The 21,197-nt window shown below is 39.2% G+C and overlaps 1 protein-coding gene across 3 annotated transcripts in view; it reads left to right on the top strand.

Annotated features, from left to right (window-relative positions):
* Nucleotides 1-21,197, top strand: part of klhl13 (kelch-like family member 13) — a 43,459-nt gene continuing 22,262 nt past the window's right edge. The window contains exons 1-2 of one of the 3 annotated variants that reach the window (XM_080867810.1): nucleotides 1-91; nucleotides 1,511-1,583. In XM_080867810.1, coding sequence (XP_080723936.1) covers nucleotides 1,531-1,583 — 53 coding nt within the window. In that variant the 5' untranslated portion in view covers nucleotides 1-91; nucleotides 1,511-1,530. Of the gene's footprint in view, nucleotides 92-1,510; nucleotides 1,584-9,557; nucleotides 9,863-21,197 lie in introns of those variants that run through there. The other 2 variants (XM_080867811.1, XM_080867809.1) reach the window with 2 other exon arrangements.

The following is a 21,197-nucleotide window of genomic DNA, read 5'->3' as shown; positions in this document are numbered from 1 at the left end:
AAAACTAGGAAGGAGGCTTCAGGGGTATAAGTGGATTTGAGGGCTTGGAAGGAAAACAAGGACGCAAGGTAACGCTATATCGTTGTGGAAGGTATGGAATATGCTTTATAAAACTTTGCAGAGTATAGTTAAACTGCCTACATTAATGAATATGTTATACGTAATATATTAAGCTCAACACATACCGGGTTGTCAGTTAGCCATAGGCATCTGTTGGTGGTGGTAGATCAACCAACCAACCAGACCAACTAATAACTAAACCAACTAACTTATATTAGGACCACAGTCCTTTGCGCCGTCACTGGTTAAGCTAATGTCGCTATGGGAAGATTGCTTAAGAGAAACTTACGCGACAACCACAAAGTCGACTGTCGTGATTTGATGTTATTTTAAGCTAGCAAATGTTAACGATAGGGTTAGCCTAGCTAGTTAGCATTAGCCTGTTCCCACCGGAGGTGTACCGACAGTATGGAGTCAAACATGGCCAGAAAATGAGCAAAGCTCCCATTTGGTTGCCTTGTCTGTTAAGTCTGAACAGCTGTCGCAGTCCGGCTAATGGAGACAGACGTGTTTAAAGATAGGAGCCTGAAGCCTTTGCTAGGAACAAAGTCAGTTTTAGTTTCTCTCCCATACATCACGATATCAAACCTTGAGCTTTAAAAGGACTAACCTCACCTTCTCCACACGTCTCTCCGACAGCTCGGCACTTTGTGGTGACAAACGTTCGTCCCAAATTAAACCCTGTCACTAAGTTAATTCTTAAACAGAGGGAATCAAAGTTTTAGGAAAACTTCTCAAATATCAAAAACTTTTGAGCTAAGCTTTTGAAACAATCGCGATGACAGTTTGCTCATCTTTTCTTATTTTAAAGGTGATGCTGCTGTATTTTAAACGAGCACGAAGATTGTTCTCTCAAGTAACATAGACTGGAGCTATATTTAGCATTAATTAGCCTAGTTCAGTGTAAAGCAACAAGTTGTGATGTAACTGTAACATTTTAGCAGCGGATGGGGTCAAAGAAACACCCATTCACCCTTCTGTCAATCTATTTCAGCTTTCAGCTACAAAGTAACATGCATGCACACGCACTTTGTTACTACCAATTATTTAAGATGTTAATGTAAGTTTAATATCGTCTAAGGTGAAACTATATGAGGGATTTGTGTGTGTGTGGTACATCTCAGTTGAGGAGAATAAGCGTTCAGATGGTGCATTGCCATGTAACTGAATGTTTGTGTCAGCTGACATGGGGTAAAGTGGATTAAGAAAAGATCAATGCCTTGCTGGAGAAGCTTTCTTAAACTGGCTCGTTAAAGTGTGCAAACTTTAAAACATGATAACGTAAGTTCAGTTTAAAAATGCTGTTAATACTGTCAAAACTTTCCTAAAAGTGCTGAATTAAAAATCACCTAATTAAAAAAAGTATTATGGCATTTTCTGGAGTTCAGAAAATGCCATAATGTGTGTGCTTCTTGGAGAAGGGTTTTAACACAAATATTTTGCTTTTGAGGTGTGGTTTTTGGCGAGGGTATGGAGCACCCTATACACAGAGGGGAGACGATGCCCGTCGGACTGCACGATAGGTATGGTAATGCGGCCTCATCTTGCATTTTTGTTTTTATTAATATGCCTATGAATTTTATATTTTGCTCACAAAACTTACCAAAAATTAAGGAATGTTTAACATACGGTGTAAGCAATGTTTAAGATTTTCTTTTCCTTCTCTTAGAATAATATTAAATGTAACCAGCCAAAATTAGTCGTTTTTAAAAAAAGCATCTTCCAATAGAGAATTGATGGTGGGCCATTTTTAAACTGTAGGTAATGCTTGGTTTAAATTCTGGATAGGAATGGCTTCTACCTGGTGTTAATTAAGTAGTATTTATTACATGTTAAGGAATTAAAGTATTAATGCATTAGTATACATAGGCCAGGACTGAAAAATACTGCTAAAACCCCTGAGCCTCTCCAGTGACTCTAATATATTATTTTGTTCTCCAGTACTTTACCTTTTACATCTTGCCTGAGTAGCCTGTGTGTAATAGTGGCTTATTTCTCACTAAACAAGCAGTATTTTCACATACTCATAGTTATTTCATACTTTTCTATATATACTCAAATTGGATTTTAATGGTATTTATAACTGGACTTGGTAATAATTGAAAACAAGCAGTTTCTTTGTTTTGTTTTGTCTTTGTTTTTTGTTTTTGTTTTTTACCCCCATCAAGTTGAGTCAAATGACTCATCAAGCTGGTGACCTAATATGGACCAACACTGGGTATAACTGTGGTGGATGGTGCCCTCTGTTTTCGGTTCCTGGCGGGACTTAAAGTTAGAGACGGGCATAACTATTTTTAAAATCAATAGTGACACTCATGCATGCAGAGATGACAGAATTAGTCTTTTGTCCTCATTTTAGCTTCTTCCACTGTTGTTGGATTAAGACGGCACAATACCTACTGATTTGAATGGATAGGTGTTAAAGAGATTTATATAAGAAGTCGGAGCTTTTTGTAGATTTACTGTTCATCTTTTGCCTTTGTAGCTTATAACTTTCATTTTAAGCAAAAGCGATAGATGAAGAGATAAGGAAGTCAAACTGTGCACCAAAACTGTTGGTATTTGTGTTGCGGTTTCACTCTCGGTTTCATAACTGCTACAGCTCTTTGATGTGGTACTAATAGAATTAAGATGTGCACGTTTCTGTTGAGATCACTGATAGAAGACAACAATTTCATAGCAGGTATAGAAGAAGAAGGTACTTTCAGCTGGTCCCTTATTTCCTGAGGGTTCACCACACCACATGTTTGATTTGGCACACATTTTAGGCTGGATGCTCTGCCTGATCTGATTCAATTCAACTCAATTTCAGTTAAAGTCAATGAAATTTTTTTTTATATAGCGCCAAATCATAACATCAGGCGCTTTATATTGCAAGTTAAAGACCCTACAATAATACAACCTAAGTATTATTAAGGTAGTGACCACTTTTATTGAACTTGAAAATTGATCATCTTTGGTGTCTTAGCACCAGCATTTCACTATCGATAAAAGTAACTTATCCAGGCAAAATAGGGAGTAATTTTAACTTCCTGAATAATGCATGCTACAAAAACAAAGTTTAAGTGAGCCAACTGAGTCATGGTAATTTCAGTTCTATCTCTAAAAAGCTTCAGAGCTGCTTATTTTCCAGGTAACAGATGTTTGCATTTAAAGGCCTGATTAACTGGTCAACCACTTTTACCAAAAAATATTTTGATGTGTAGATAGAGAGCATCTAGTCTTTTTAATAGAGCATCTAAACCCTTTGTCTTTCCAAAACATCAATGACAATATTGATTCTCTGGAGAGGGAACATTTTCCTTTGCCTCGTTGTTTTTTATTCTAGCCTGTAGCAAACAATTTCAGATGTATTTTATTGTTCCTAAGGCCTTCGTTTAGCACTGAAGAAGCTTTGAATACTTGTTGAGATTGTGAAAGATTTGTAAGCATGCTTATATTTGATCTTTAATTGCTTTCGAGACTGTTTAACATTGGCAGGGTCGCACCTGAAAGAAAAGGGTGAAGTAGTCGTACATGCCATAAGATTGCATCTAAGCAACACAAAATTTAAATGGAACACATAATTATAGTTCTAATCAGATATGCTTTGCTTTAATAATGGGGCGGTGATGCTGATGCCTATTAATTTACACAGCAGACATTTTTCCCCAGCCTTCCTCCTTGGCTTTGGCTGCAGCCTTGGTGTTACTTTTAGCTGGAATTAGATTAATTTAATTCCTCATATTTATTTGAGGTTGTTTATTTTTTTAATCCTGCCAGTTCAGACAGCCAGTTTCTCAACCGTGACTTCTTTGATTAAAATTTAGTTAAATTTGAGTAGGTTAAACTCCCTTTGGACAGCTATGGTCTGTAAAAGGCGCTCGAGAACAGAACTGAGACTGTGTGGAGGTGGATGAGACACACCACCAAATGGATGGGCAGTTGGAGAACACAGTTGTGAGTGTAAAGTTAAGGCGGACTGCTGACTGTCTCTCCACAGCATAAGCTATCAGTAACACATTTAGAAAAGCCTGTTTAATAAATGAAAGAAGCTTAAAAACACCATGACTTCACTTCTCCTATGGTTAATTGCTTTTGGATAATAATCAAATTGTATTTAGCATAGAAACCTTGCTGTTCACAGTTCATTCATGTAAAATAAAATCTTTACACTGGTGTGGAATTATTGTATTGCTGCCATTTGACATGGACAGCTCTATTATGTGGGGGTTTGCAGTTGTTGGAGGAGAGTGATAGAATAGGACTGTGAATAATGGGTGTAGCACTGAGCCTTCAGGCTTTGACAGAAGCGGCACGATGACTGCTGCCCTTGGTTAAGACGCAAGGTCATTCTGCCAGTTACAGCGTAAGGTGTGATGATGGGGGTTGTAATACAGATGGCACCGCCAGTTGAGGAGAAGAAGAGAGGGGGAAAAGGGTCATGACCGTTATATGTATTTCAGAATGCAAGAGGAGAGAAGACTATTTAAAAATGTTATTGTTTGGCTAGTGCTGGGTTTGTATGTCATATGCAGGAATATCCACTACAGAGGGGGTGCTTGCACACACATGCAGCGTAGCTGAAATTTGACACAAGAACAGATTAAGTGGACAAATATTCATCTTTTCTGAGAGGGACTTTGTCACAAAATCAGCCACCAGAAAGAATTTATGCTTGAACACTTCACATGAAGCCTTTCCTGTAATAGCGGGACAGTGCACTCTTGGCCACTTGAAACTGCAGCAGTCTGATGGTGAGTTGAGGTTAGACAAAAATAACACAGAGAAGAAAGATTTATTTTGAAATGCTGCTACTGTTGTATTTTTAAAGAAGTAGATATTACATACATAGATATATTACGTTTTAATATTTTTTTTTTTTTGCAATGATCCAAGAAGTCTATCTGATATAACCGATTTGCAGTTTAATTAACACACAAAAACACTGTTTTGGAATTGGCCTCTGGTTGGCTCTCGGTGCTTTTCGCAGTCTCTGGCAAATAAAAAGTTAGAAGAATCACAAAATGTAATGCTAAGTGTTTTGAATTCTCCATATTCATATATGGCAAAGGTAGCATCTTAGGTGGACGTCTCACTCAGACCTCAGATACGCAGAGAGTGGTGAAGGATTTAAGACTAATTATGACTTGTGCGAGTCGAATCTGTGGAGAGCCTATTTTGTAGTCCACGCACAGGGCTGGTGACGTTGCCAAAATTTATGCTTGTGCTGTTGTGTCTCTGTTGTACTGCAGCTTTGCCTCCAAAACACTGGTTTGCAATCAAGTTTCTGTTTAAGTTGATCTAGTCCATTCAAAAAAAAAAAAAAAAAAAAAATAAGGGCAGAAACAGGAGTTGGAAGAAATAAGAAGAAAGGATTATACTGATGAGGTCAATCAGTCATGTAGTTACATTTCCAGGGGGAGACAAGGGTGTGCGGTTACCCAGTAACTATGGTGTAGATGAAAATACAGGTGTACATTTTCACTGTTAGTTTGCCACAAGCAGGGAACATAAGTGGCCAAGTAAATGTGGCTCCATGGTGGAGTGGTTTACAAATTCACCTACCAAGTAAAACATATCCAGTTAAATCCCAGGGGCAGATGTGTATCCCTTTGGGGTTGTGTCAGAAAGCTACCTGCTGTGGTGACCCTTTTGAATTAGGGAGCAGGTGAATGTAGCTGAAGTGGACAAAAATATCAGCTGAACAGCTGAGGGTGAGCAGGTGTTAAGTCATTTTATGTCTTTTTTTCAACTTTTTAAAACTACTTTCCCCCCCAAAAAATCTTTTAGTTTGTTATTATGTGTACCATTTAAAAAACCAAAAAAAAAACCAAAAACTAAGACAGGCAATAACAGTACGATAAAAAAAATACATGAAAAAACTTGAGGGCTGTTTTTTTTTTTTTTTTTTTTTTTTTTTTTTTTTTTTTTTTTGTCTGAACCACAGCTGTTAAATACAAAATTTTCAGATTGCTCCGGCTCCGTAGGGGATAAGCTTACGCCTGGAATAATTTCTAAAACAGTCGTATGATAATAATGGTAGAAAGATGAAACCCCATCTTGGCTCCAGATAATGATTTACATTCTGACTCCTGTTTGGTAAAATAGATTTTTGTCAGCAGACATCAAATCGTGGAGCCTTAACTGGCTAGATACTGAATAGAGAACAGGATGATGATCAAAGCTTCGTGGACCTAAGCCCCCTGCTGGTTTGATTATTTCCCATTTGCATGTTGAGCAAACGATTAATCTTCCATGTTTTGCCACAGCAGACCTCGCAAAGGGTGTCGAATGTCCATTCTTTATAATAGAAGCAAATTATTATTTATTTATATATATATATTTTTTGTAATATGTGGTAATGTAGGGCTTGTAAATGGCATGTTTATGTTGAAATACATGTACCTGTTCAGGTTAGTTCTATTGTTTGACCACTTGTGGACATAATGTGCACATATAATGTGTGCAGCTATTTAAAATATTTGTGTGTGTTTTTCAAATAAGAGTGACTTTTGGTCAGTTTTCCTAGTTTTCACAGCCCTTGTTGTCAGGTAGATAAATAATTGATTTGAGTTGGGGAATGTTAATCAAATTAGATATGTTCATTAAATGCTTCATTAAATGAAGTGTTAACTTTCAAGGGCAGCCCTGTTGCATATGTATAACTGTGCATAGCCTTTAGATGGATCTGCCCTTTCTGACTGTGGAAGCGGGCATAGCATAAACTGTGGTTGCATTTATCAGCCAATCTGTGGCGCTAAGGATATGTCTCGCTGTGCTGTAACTACTCTGCACTGTTTCTATGACCTCCCAGCCAAGAAAGCGTAGGTAAGACAAATGACTTACCCACGCAGCACAAGAGTTCAGAACCTGCAGTATGCACAGCCATTTCAGTTCGCAGCAGAAACCAATGTGTCAAAGCCTTTTAATCATGCCTGTGTCCAAAGCACAGCCATGGCCACAGCCACAATCACAGTGACAACTCTGTCGTCCCGTGACCACAGTCTGACTCGTACAGCCTGAGCAGCAGTTTTTAGGCTCCTCTAGTTAATTGCAGAGGTAGAAAATTATGCTATAGCTAAAAAGCTGGCTGTAGTCCGTAACGTAATATTCTATAACATCAGTGTAAATCTCAGCTGTCGATGTGTTCGATCATCTGATCTATTAATCAGATGGATTGTAAAAGGTGTTGCATTGTATCTCAAAGGTATTGTGACCTAAAGCAAAGCCTACTGGGACTCCTTACAGCAAATCCTTTGCAGTTAATGACTGTCTGAAGTCTTGAGTCAGAGCATCTTACCAAATGATGTTTCTTCCTGTGGAATGCATTGCCCTGCCTTCACTGCATCTAGCACCAGTACCTGCTTGTTTGTGGGTCTTGTTTGTGCCTTCCGTTTTATTTCTTTCAGTAAGGGAAAGGTGGGCTTAGTTGGTTTGAAGTTAGATGATTGGCTTGTCCATTTAAGAGCATTCCACTCCTTTGCCTTAATAAGCTCTTGGGTTGCTTCCATGGTTTTAGGTCATTATCCAACTGCACCACCAATCGCCTTCCAATCAGTTTTGTGTGGGGGATAATTTAAGAGGAAGAGAACATCAACTTGCAGTTGACTCCAAATCCCTACATGCTTAGGTTTGGTAAAGTGGAACAGTTCAGGTAGTGTAGTTAAAATTTTGATCAATTTGCGCTCTTTCTGTACTGTTAATTTAAAAGGCAATGGGAATATGAATATAGTGGCCCATGTCCAGTACTTAGTATATAGAACTATATAGTTTAATCAGTGACATGCCCATCTCTTGAGACTGGATCCTTTGGTTGTTTTTTTGTTTGTTTGTTTTTTAATTGACTTGTATATAGGGCTGGGCCATATTATACCGTTCACGGTAATACCGGTATAATGTTAGGCAACGATAGGAAAATGAAATATCGCGATAGAATGGGAGTAAAACGCGCATGCGCAGTGCCTTTGTTTTCATACGCACATGGCCGATTGTTGAGTGAAACAGATGAACCAGAATTGGTTTGTAAAAATGGTGCAACTTCCGTGATGTGGAACTGGTTTGGTGTTTGTCCGCCAGATACACAACAAAGCACATTTTTTTTGCAGAACATGCAAGCGGCCGTTGTTATTGTCGTATTTGTCGGACTAAGATGCTCTTAAATCTGGGAGTAATCTGGGTCCTAAACTCCGTATACTTCAGGTCAAACAACACTGCAGCATCACTTAGAGTTAAAAACTGTCTAAATTCTTTCATCTTTAATAAAACGATCAGCATTGCTGCTTTACCAGGTGTAACTATAAAGTTTAACTTCCAGGCATCCATGAAAACAAAAGTTATTACATTTAACGGAGTTAGAAGTTAGCAGGAAGCTAGCGGAAGTTAGCTCGCTAGTTTCGCTAGTTACCTAAGCATGATATTGCATGTTCTGACTGAGAGATTTCTGAAAAAAATCAAACGTACAGCTCTGCTATCACTTCCAACATAAATGAAGACAGGAAACTAAACAGCAGTGACGTTTGTAGGGTTACTGAAGTTGGGCTAGCTGGTATATAATGATGTGCTACGTGATCGCTAGCGACACAGCTATGTTAGCATAACATAAACAGTGAAGCTGGAGGACGAACACTAACACTTTTCCACTTATAAAAGTTAACGTGAAGGTTCTTCATGGTTAGAGACAAATGCAATCGCATGGCAGGATACTGTAAACGGACCAAACTTCAGTCAGGAGAACAACTGAGATAATCCATCCACAATACGAGGTTAGTCATTAATATACTGCAACAACATGGGAATAGAGCAGCTGCCAGAGAATTCAACATTAATGAATCAATGGTACAGAAGTGGAGGAAGCAAGAAGAATGAGTTTAATAAAGTTTGATTTATCTGACTGCTTTGTTTCGCTTAATGTGCCTTATAATCCCGTGCACCTTATGGTCCGAAAAATGCGTACTGCACACTGCAGTTTAATGTTGCAAAGCACCTCTTTTTAACTTCAGTGGATATTATACATGGTTATGCTCAGGATATGTCAGCCCATTTCTACTGGAAATGCCTTTTGGTTAAACTTTCAGCAAGGAATTTGCATTTGCACTGTTACATTTTTATAAAGCTTTAATGTACATAAAAACCAGCTTCTTGTTTAAGTGAAAATAAATGGAAGGTTGTCTTTTTGCGCTAGTAATGTTGTGGAGTTGTATTTTGTCTCGCATCAATTATATCGTCGGTTATATCGATATCGCAAATTTTCAAATATATATCGTGATAAATATTTTTGGCCATATCGCCCTGCTCTACTTGTATATATATTTTTCTTAATCTACCATCCTTGTATTTGCACCGAAAGCCAAGAGCTGTAATCACAGCACATCTAACAAGGTGGCACTGTTGCTTAGCTACTGGGCTATTCACTACCCTGAAAGGGTGATGAGAAGGCAGGGCTTCTTCCCCCTCCTACCACGAGACAACTGTGAATGCAGCAGGGCAAGTAGTCGTGGTGGATGCACTCTATTGGCTTCTCAGTGCTGCCGCTAAAGTCACAACCCCGACTGTAGCCCGCACTGCCTTTACCAGTGTATTTCTGTAGCTGCTGGTGCCGCTGCTGCTCTCCCTCCCCCTTAAATGGTGTGGGCAGAGTGGGATGGAAGACTGCATTGGAAACCTTTTCATGGAAATGGTCTTTGCTGTTGGTATTGCTGTAGCACCATTCTGGTGACAACAACATGCCGTTGAAATGGAAAAGCGGTTCTCCTGTCAGCTGGAAATTCCCAGTGCCAGTTCTTAAGACATCCAGGTCCTCACCCCTTTCGCCTGCTTACATGTGAGTAAGAGCTGAATAGCATTCAAGATATACAATTGCAGCAGCGCATATGGAGATGCAGTTATTTGCTTCTCAGTTTCTAATATTTTATTTTATGTTATTTTTTTTAAATGAGTGTGACACCGTTGTTTTTGTTGCAGCCCTAATTATGCGATTAAGCCTTGTAGTGTGTCAAGAGATTTCCCTTGTCCAAGATGAATTTTATGGTTTGCTGGGAGAGTGCCTTGCTCTCGGGCAAAAGGACTCATTTTGCTGCTTGTCTGGACACAGCATGCTCCACATCCCCGACTCTTGCCCTCTCCCTGTGGCTGTGTTTATTTGGGAACCGGGGACTCAGCAGCTTGGGAGGAGCCTGCCTTTGTCAGGATGTCTGGCGTGCCCTGGTTTAGAAGCTATTGTCATCTGCTACTGTTCAGGAAGGGGGAAGGGTAGATCTGGAGTGGTTCACACAGTCCCTGCCATCATCTCTCTTTACATTTTTTTTTCTACCTGTAAGTGTCTTGTTTGACTTTCTGAACGGTAATGGGGTTGGTTTACAGATGGTAAGAACAATTTTGGAAGTGACAGTTTTCAAGACAACCTTGGCTAACTGAAAAGCCTAAAGGGAATTTCAGAGGCTAACTGGGCTTAGAGGGATTTCTGCAAAATTGGATTCATGCAGTTCCCAGTAATCATGTATCTTTATAAGCTTAGGAGATTATTTTTGATGGTTTTACTCAAATATTTATTTTTGTATTAGTGCAGCACAGTAAGAGAAAGCCATGCTTTTACTTCTCTTATGTCAGGCTCCCCTTTAAATATCCTCAGTAGAACTGTTCATACTCAAAACACAGCTATGAACAAGCAAATGTACGAAATACATTTTTATTGTGTAGCATAAACCTAAACTGGATAGTATGTCCTGAATCCTGGAGAGGACTAAATTGTGAGATCTTGTATGTATAAAAGTTCACTAATGACACTATTGACTTGTTAATTATAGATTTAATCTAGATTTCATCAGGCTAGTTTAGGTTAAACATCCTGCCCGGCAGTCACAGTTATTGGCAATTGAGCATCTCCAGCAGAGCAGTTGGGTGTTAAAGGCCTTGTTCAAGGGCATCTCAGTGATGGTAGCAACCGAGAGGAAAAGGCGCTTCCTCATTTCCTGACAGCCTGTAGCTCAAACTACTGACCTTCTTGTTAATTTAATTTCTTTGAAACGACGACACAGACCCCATAAAAGCAGTTGTCGTAAATTGGCTGTAAATGGTTAATTGTAAATAAGAAGTTAAAGTTAATTAAGTGGAAAAAGTTATTAACAGAGAAAAGTGAATGAGCATTTAAAAAAAAAAAAAAAAAAATTCAGTCTGTAGATATGCTGAATTTGTGCGTCACTGTTGGAAAAAGGAAAACCTGCTGTGTCAGTGCGTTAAAAGTGACTTTTCTGCATTCTGGTTGAATGCCGGTAACGCCTTTTTGCCATAGCATTAATCAAGACCTTGTCAGAGATTGTAAGCATTGAAGCTTAACTATTCACATTATTTTCAAGGCTTGACATTGTGCAAATTCGAGAGGAGGATCTTCTCACCAGCACGTCAGCATGCCGTTTGGAGGAAAAGCACATCAAGTGTACTTAAGTGGCTGCAGACATCGTTTGGGTTCTGTTCATGGGAGATAATGTGGACACGCTGACAAGTGAAGCATATTCAGGCCTTGAGAATCCACCTCATCCTGCCAAGTGTGGCCCTGCCCCACCACAACACGTCTATTTTAAAAAAGTGTAAATAGTAAGCTGTGTTTTTAGGCGCGCTGATATTGGGCCCCCAATTATAGGTTACACTATGGGCAGGGAGAAGTCACTCTTTATAGGCCCTCCCTCTGTTTGACTCCAGACACATTTCTAATTCCATCTGCTGCAAGAGTCATCTCTGTATATGTATCCCGAGCAGGGTGGATACAGGAGAGTGAGCTTTTAGAGTATACAGTGCTCATCATGTATAAAGAAACGAGATGTATTTGCACAATGTGCTCACCTCTTTTGAAACCTCCCTAATCTATATATGGACTAGTGAACTGCCTGTGGTGCAGATTTCATGCCAGAAAAGAATAGTTAAGGTTCACTGGCAGCATGGTGTGTGGACTAATCTCGAGCTCAGTGAAGAAAAAGCACTGGGTTTATCTTTCCTCCACAAAAAGTCCTTGAAATGAATGTCATCCCTCATCTTACGGTGATTCAGTAGTAAGCACTTAATATATGTGACTGCTGTCTTTTGTAATCTCCTCTCAGAGGCATCACGGTGAGCCAGCAGCCTTAACTGCACCAACACCTGTTTGATTCCTGCCAGGGACCTTTAACACGTCATTACCCTTTCTCCCTGTCCCCACATTCCCGTCACTCTTTGTCAGTATAATGCAATTAAGGGAAAATGCTGGAAAGTCTGGAAAACAAATTGGTTCTTAATATTTACCCTCAAAGAGTCTGTAAGTGATCGCTGTTGCTTTTTTCCATGACAGAAATGGACCATAAAATCCAGCACTCACAGAACGCGATGTCTGTTCATTAAAAGGTTTATTTTTATAGACAAGATGATTTTTCTATGTATATTTTTTTAAATTGTATTGCGGCTGTAGCAGTGTAAGTGGTGTGACCGCATTAGATTCCATACAGATTGAACAGCTTTACATAAAATGAAAGCCCCGAGAATCTGTTTAACAGATTTTTGCAAATCAAGATGCTTCACATGTCTCGTGTGGCTCTAAAAGCCTTCTGCTGCTGCTGAAATCCCCAGTGCCACTGCTATGAAATGAATTTTGCTGTCTCTGAGGTAAATAGCCCTTTAGTTATCACCATTTTTGTGAATTTTGTCCAACCTTGAGGGGTTTTTTCCTGTCAGTCTTTGTTTTGTTTAGTTCTGGGGTTTTTTTAATCAAAATTTTATCTATATTCAAATATTCTGAAAATAATCACATGTTTGATTTGACAGCTGACAAACTAAATAAGAGATGTAGATTTTCATTTGCTTTGACTTTGAATTTCAGCTCCCTCTGATCGCAGGCATTTTTTATGGTTAAAAATACATAAATCAAGAGTGGCGGTATTCTCAAGAGTTTCACCAGATATATCACACTGTGATTTATGTGTTAATTGGACTCAGTCAGGTCTGACTGAGTTTAACTTCTGTGACAGCAGAAAAGTTGAAAGTGCTGTTTTTAGCTAATGCTGAAAACCTCTTTAAAAGTGCAACTAAATTTGGAGATCAGTGAGAAATCATTAATATACTGGCTTGGCTCATGTTCTGTCTACCCCCTCTAAACCGTGTCTTCTGCGATAATCTTTGCAGCAGGAAATTCCCTTGCTCTTATTTTGAAAGTTTAGTCATTGCTAACCAGAGCTTTTGTATTTTTTGCCTTTTTTCCCTACCAGCAGGCTGGCAGGTCACAGTTTGGCAGTTCTTGATATCATTCAGCTGCTGCTTGAGAGTTTGTTGTCCTGCAGTTTAAACAATTTTGGTCTGCTGCTGGTGACGGCTTTTTAAAAAAAATAAAATTAAAAAAAAGTACTGCAACTTAAAGCTCGGCAAGGCTGCAGAACAGAACAAAGACTTCCTTAGCTAACTGCTGTCCAAGACATTGGCAATGGGAATCTGAACAAGACAAGAGACTCGCTCAAGAGGCGGTTAATTATTGCTCTGTTTATTTGTCACAAAGTGGGCCAAGTTATTTTTGCCGAGGAGCACATTTAATATTTTAGAAGTTGATAATTCTTTTAAAAAAGCACTGGTGTGCCTCCCTTCATGTCAAGCAATGCTACGGCGCACTCCCAGCTTCCTGCACAAATTGAATAGCTTGCTAATAGTTTGCTTGAAAAAGCTTATAGTATTGAACCCCGTCATCACGGCATCAACATCTGCCGCTACTTTTAAACAAGGCCAGCCTTGGATCACGGCTTTGATATTCATCTGTATGCATCTACCTGCACACACAAAGAAGCTTAACGTCTGCTGTGCTGGTGGATAAATTAAGAACTTTAGAAAATTGTCTCTGAGCTTTTAATTTCCCTTCCCTTTGGAGCGGACATTAAGTTCCCGCTGACTTGTGGCCATTTTGTAGAAAAAGAAACAGCCACCCAGGGATCATTTATTTTCATTGAAAGGCCAGAGGAGAGGCACAGGCAGTCTGGCTGGCAGAGCATCAACTGAGTTCAGTCAGGTGAAACTGTCATATCTGCGCTCATCTAACACACACACACACACACACACACATGCACACACGCATACATGCACACACCTACTCAAAGATAAGATGAAGTTGGGTGTACTTTCACCAAACAGTTCACCTCTAAGTAGGTATCTAATCTGGCAAGAATTAAAAAAAAAAAAATGCATTGCAGTAACCAAATTGAACTCCCTTATTAGGTGGATAACATCAGACTCACAGTGCTACTGTCTGTCAGAACACAGTGCAGCGAGAGAGGAAAATCTTTTTATAATCCCAAAACTAAAACAGTGACTTGTAAAATGAAGAATAGTACAGTTGCCTTAAAGACTGGGGAGGACGACTAGAAAAATCAGAACAGCTGTCGAGCCCAGAGAGAACATTTGGGCAAAAAAGAAAGTGTTATTTCAGGTTTGGAAAGCAAATCCAGCAGAGCCAACAATAGATTCCCGAAAGAAAAATCTGATTCTTGACTCTTGTCAGAGGGTCAGTCAGAGCTACCTTACTCTTTGTCACTATATTTGCACCTTTGTTTCTTTTCTTTTTCCATAAGAGCTGCAAGTTTTCTCCATTCACTCCCAGAAAAAACTCCCTCCCAAGTACATTCTGTTCTACTTGGATAGTTTTCACATTGAAAGAATATAATTGGTTTAATGGAAGAGAGACGATACCACATTGGGACAGTCAGGGGAATTAAAAATAGAAATAAACATTGCTGACCTATACAATTGTGGCAGGATCTACAATTAATCATGCGTCCCTTTCTGGATATTGAAAGATTAAACCCCTTTGTATGCAAAGTTATGCCTCTGCTTAATTACTGCTCTACCCAGGGCAAGTTAGTGCCCCGGGTAGAGCACTGTAGTTGTTCTTTTGACTTACATACAGCAGGCCTTGCTGGGTCATGTTACCTCTAACAACGTCCTTCGGGTTGATTTAACATTTGTTACATGCTGACAGATTGTTCCACCTATGAGCAAACACCGTGGGAAGCTTTCTTGACTTAGCGATTTGCGGTGTAGGCTGAAACTTTTTTTCTTCTTTTTCTTTTTTTCCTGAAATTCAGATAAAGTTCAGTTTCAGTTGTATTCATGGAACTTTGACCTCAAAGTGCTCTTTGATTATAAGGTGTAATTGCAGGCTCATTAAAGCATATGGAGACTGATTATTAGCTGCGATTCGGGCAATTATCTGGAGATCATGGATAGTTTGTCCTAGACAGAGAGAGCCCCAACCATGCACTTAAAATATCAGCGGGCCCAAAGCTTAATATTTTCCTTTGCATTCATTAGTTTTTCTGTTTTTAATTAAAACCAACAGGTTAATTACATACTATTTTAAATAAGGCTTCCATTTGTGATTGCCAGCAATTAAAAGGATAACTGTTGACTGTGTGACCAGTGCATTGTGAATATTGATTCAGAAGGCTTCGTTTTAATTAGGGAAGTGCCAATTTTCATCTGAATCAACAGAGCAAATGCAATTTGTCTGACACATCTAGACACAGGTATCTGAAAAGAACTGAGTGATCTCTTCCTTTTCTAGGGTAACTCTTGACCAAAAAGGGGTGGAAAATTGTCTGCACAATAACTTCATTAAAATCTCTGTTTTCACTGTGAACACATTTTCTTATTGCAGTCTATCCAACAGACCCGCTGTCACACTTTGGATGCACCGAGGTCTGTTTGATGGAAAGAGATGGTATGAGAGGAGAATTTTAAAGACTGTAACACTTCCTCCTTTTCTCTTCCCCACTGTTTCTTGGTTTGCGGGTCTGTGTGTGTGTGGTGCAGGAAGCGAAACAAAAGCTGCACCTAGAGTTTTCAGATTAGTTGAAGAAGAAAGCGTGTTTTTGCTGAGGGAAACATAGAGATGCTGAGAAATGTGCAGCAGCTAAATTGAAGCACGCGTGTGTGCGGGGATTAAGACATTCATATGTCTAGGCTGATGCTGTAGGTTGGGTTGCATTTTCCCAGCTACAGGGCTTTTTTTTTTTAGCTGCGGCAGCACGGTGGCTTGGTGGTTAGCACTGTTGTCTCACACCAAGAAGGTTCTGAGTTGGAATTCAGTTGTCTGTCTCTCTGTGTTAGCCCTGCATCAGATTGCCGACCTGTCCGGAGTGTAATTCATGTCTCGCCCTAAGGTAGCTAGGATAGCCCCCCCCCCATATGACCTTGATAAGGATGAGTGGGAGAGAATGGATGGATAAAGGCCAAATCTGTTGAGTCTGTAAACTTGTGGTGTTTTCTCTTGATGATGATTGATGTGATGTAGTGTTTGATCGTTGTACTGTACTCTTTATTTTTTTTCATGAATAGGAGCTGCTCAGGACATAGCATTATTGCATTGCTATTCTCAGTGATTGAGAGTGACGCTTCACTATAGGTGTCTGTTTACTAAAGACAAATGGATTTTCCTCCTGACTCCACTCACTTAGCTTCAGAGGTGCTCACCCAGTCGTCCCTGTTTTGTTTCTCTCCGTGCACTTTGTCACCTTGTCTTGTGCCTTTCTATTTTCACAAGCGCTTTGGATTCAGCTGCTAGAGAGTGTATTGTGAGGGCACCAGCCAGACTGTAGGAGTCTTGTGATCTTTTTGTTGAGTACACACACACACACACACACACACACACACACACACTCAAAGCACAGTGGATTCAGAAGGTATGTGAGCTCCTTCACTTTGACACATTTTTATCTTGTAGATTTAATCTTGAATGGATGAAATTGCAATTTTCTGCCCATCGGTCACACAAGAATACGTAAATCTGTTAAAAATGGAAAAACTGAAGTCTTTCATTTTCATAATTATTTAGGCCTTTTTAATTTGGTACTTTTGGAAGTCCCTTTGGCAGCATTTAAAGCTTTGGGCTCTTGGGTAAGTCTCTACAAGCTTTGCAAACATGAACAATTTATCCCCTTCTTCCTTATAGATCCTCTCAAGCTCTGTCAGATTGGAAGGGCAGCATCTCTCAACTGCCATCGTCAAGTCTTTCCACAGATGATGCATGAGCCGTGTTTGCCACGGATGTGTCCTTGGAGGGAAGGAGGGGGGATATCTTTTCGGTTTCTCTTTCTCTCTCGCACTTAATAGTAATTATTTTCTCTTGTCTTAAAATAAGAGAGCTTCATTGTTAATTACAACATTACAGATGGATCAAAGCCCCTCCTCGTACTTGTCAGGACATTACAAGCAGAGCTTCTTGCAATCTCATCCATAGGTGCCAGGATCAGCATTTCTGTACACTCTGGAGCAGGTTTTGTGTATCTATTTGACAGTTTTCACGCAGCTCCTCGGTCACTACACTCCTGCAGTAGGATGCAGCCACCCCAAGCTTTAGTAGCTTGTGATGGAAGACTTCAGTTTTTCCATGAAACCCGAAGCTTTTCTCTCATGTTCTTGGAGTCCTTGAAAATGCCGTTTGACAAATTCCAATTGGGCTGTCAGATGTCTTTTTTCCTCGAGTGGCTTCTGTCTAGCCACTTTACCTTAAAAGCCTGATTGATGAAGTGCCATCGGCATGGCCATCCTTCCAGCAGGTATCTCTTCAGAGGACCTATGAATCTCACTCTGACTGACCACTGAGTTAGACTGCCAACTTTATGACGAGCCGAGGTGCTCCCAAACTTCTTCAATTTCATAATTATTGAGGCTGGTGTGCTCCAAGTTTTAGAAATGGCTTTTCTAAAACTCTCTGACTGAGAGTTACTTGGACTTCATGGTGTCTTCTTTTTCACTGACAGTAAGTTTGGATTTTGAGACCTGTGTTTCAGAAGAGATGTTTGTAGTAAACTGTCACGTTTCAGTAGGTCTACATTATTTACAAATCATTACATTATCCTTTATTTCACATAGTTGTTCTAAACTATTTACAGCCACTTTAGTTTGTCAGAGGTGGACTCACACAGGCCTGGAGACTAAACACTAACCCCCAGGTAATCTCCAGGGAAAAATGTGTGTATTCCTTGACAGGTTGGTGAGTGGTTGCTGGCTGTTGCTAGGTGAAATTTTTTTGCAAAAAGGGTGCTACACTCAAAACCTCTTTGTGATTGCTTTGATCTTTTGGACAATGTTCTTGTCGTTTGTGATTTGCATAGATTGTACTATTTACTTTCTGAGTTGTAATGAAACTTGAAAATGTGTGATGCAAACCAGAAATCGAGAGTGCTCACCTTCAGGGTAAAAGTTTTTTTGATCTGTGTTGTACTTGTACAATTTCAGTACTGCTGGGTGAGTAGCTTGCAAGTGTTTGCAGAAAGGTTGTTGCCTTCCACACAAACTACATCTACATGTAACTGTGGCAACCTGCTAGCTAACAAAGCAATCACAAAGAGGTTTTTGGTGCAGTATCCTCTTTGCAACCACTTTCACGCTAACGTTTTCCTTCGACCACTCACAAACAGGTCTGAGAATGAACTTCTTTCTTCTTTCTTTTCTTTCCCTTGTAACCTCTGTTTGCCAGATGATCACTGACCAGTCATCAGGTATGTGTGACTGAGACCTAAAGTAAACAGGATGCAGTTAAGTACAGTTTAAGGTGGCACAGAAAAACTTCCACTTACTTTTAAGAGGTTTCAGCTTTTACCACTGTTGTCAGTAATTAATGCATTTTAGGCGTCAGACTGACGGACTTGTTATTATTATTTACATATCGGTATCAGATATTAACGTTTTTGTATCTCTTTGTACAAGAGATAGGCTCACCCCAAAGCATGATCATTTAGATTATGATGCTGTTTTTTTTTCTCACCAATTTTATCTATGATTCTTTCTTTTTGCTTCTCCAACCTAAGAATAGAGATCTCTCCTTTTTTTTCTCTCTTCTTTTTTTGTGAGTCTGCAAAGTGTGGGCAGGTATCACAGACACATCCCAATAAATCAAGTGCCTGCGGAATCGAAAAATCCCAAGTTCAGACTTTTCAAAAGACTTTTGATCCCCTCCCTGCTAGACGATATAGATGTTTCACAACTTCAAAACTGGACCTGCACTGGTAATTCCAGTCTCCAGTGTGAAAGCAGGGAATGAGTTCAGCATTCAATAAAAAATGAAATCAGACATGAAAAGCCGTCTGTCGGAGGCAAAGACGTGAAACAGAATGCCTTTGATTATGCTTGAACGCACCAGCCTGTTTAGCTCTTTTATTTTTTCCTGTTTAGACACAATGGCTGCGCTATTTTAGTGCCCTCCACTGCCATTATGATTGGTGTCTCCGTTTTTTCTCTCCATGTCCTCATAAACACACACTCTATTCTGTGTATTAGTTATTGATGTAATCAAGTTGTGTGGCCTCCATGATTACATTTATACAGTAGGATTCAAAATAATGTCAACAGCCAAACAAATGGGGAAATAAATGCATCTGACAATAAATCTGACACGAGCACCGAGGACTGCAATGCTAACTTAGCCTTTACCCTGGTTACTTTGCACCGGGGTCCAGAAACTGACACAGGAAAGCCTTTTCTGATGGCACGCGTAGACACCAAGTTTTTTTGTTAACTTTTATATATATAACATGCAATGCTGAATAAAAAGAAAAAGTGATCTGTTTTTGTTTTTATTACGTGTGAAAAGAATTTCTGGTGCATTACAAATTTAAAAGCATCTGTCTCCAGAAAATGTGATGTTGGTCCCACAAATGTCAAAGAACCTAAAACAGATGAGATTAATAAAGTTCCTATCGATGCAAGGCTAAACATGACGAGGCAGTAAAGCCATACTCATTAATCTTTTAAGACCCTTCTGCTGTCATTCCAGGAGAAAGCCAAGTTGACTTTAGCTTCCTGAACTGTCAGTGGTGTAAGGATGTGTTTAAGCTTTCCACTGACATGAAGGGACTGGATAGGCTGCCACCCTTTCCCTTATTACTTCTTTTCAACCCTTCAGCTTCCTCCTCCGGCTCGCTGAAAATTAAGGCAACATTCCTGTTCATGCAAATCTCACTGATATTAAAATGGATTGTATAGCATCACATATTTTGCACTTGTCGTTGTAGTTAGAAGTACATTTTCTAGTGGTTGAGGAAAAACCTGAACAAAGGCTTTCATCTGTACCACCATTATACAGATTCTTTAACTGAATTGTTATCAATGTGCCAATGTAGTTGCTAAGGTAACTGCATTTCAAGGTACTACCTGATAGTAATTTTAACAACTTTGTCTATGCATAAAATCTAGGATAGATCTCTTTATTGACTTTAAAAGAGGGATTTATATCATCTGTAATCTATTACTTCACACTCAGCTTGTGAAGTGGTCAGTATTATGCATGTATTAAAATGTTTTAAAGTCAAATGAAATAAAATGGTTTTCTTAGAATATATTAAGGCTTCTGATATAATACCAACTTCTAGGGAATAGGGGGGTTATTCTATACATGATCAAGTAACTTGTGATTTTGTTTAAGCGTATTTATTGGAGAAAATGTAAAAATTTTACCTTCATGCTATATTATGAATAGTATATTTTTCATTACAGGCCCTCAAAGTACACATGTTAGTTATGCCTTTCTGTGAGCTCAAATTTCAGCATTTTAAAGAACTAAGGAACATCAGTTTTGTTTCTCCATTTCATGGCTGTTAGCTACATTTGCAACCGTTTACAATATGACTAAATTATAAAATTATTTTGACACGGTATGAATCACAGCCAGAAGATAAGCAAGGCATCAAAATGCAGGTTAAAAAAAAGAGAGAGACGGTAGATCTGCTATAATTTGTTTTGACAGCCACCTATCCCACATGGTAACATTACCCCTTGAAGTTTAGCCAAAGTGCACTTTTTAAATTTCTTTCACATCCACGACACCAATGTTTGGTTTTCTTACTCTTTATGCAAAACCTTAAACTGATGACGTTTTGTTTTTCAAGTTGATGTATCCTGTGATTTTTGTTCTTAAAGTTGGTTATATGAAAAAACTTTCTTCAGTGGCTTAAAATGTGAAAAGTTTGCCCTCAATCCTGTGTACTTCAAGATTTTCATAGCAAAGGCAAGATTTTGCACGGCTTTATGTAGTACATACAAGTTATTGTACAAAAAAATAATTAAATAAATAAAAAATCAGATGGGAGGCACTGACTTTTAATGAAATTACCCCGGCAGTATGTGTGACAGTGTATGATACTGAGTGTTTGATAAGC

The sequence above is a fragment of the Rhamphochromis sp. 'chilingali' genome (genome assembly GCF_963969265.1).
Source record: "Rhamphochromis sp. 'chilingali' genome assembly, chromosome: 19".
Classification (NCBI taxonomy): domain Eukaryota; kingdom Metazoa; phylum Chordata; class Actinopteri; order Cichliformes; family Cichlidae; genus Rhamphochromis; species Rhamphochromis sp. 'chilingali'.
Note: the sequence above shows the minus strand (reverse complement) of the source record. Positions and strands in the feature narration are given on the sequence as shown.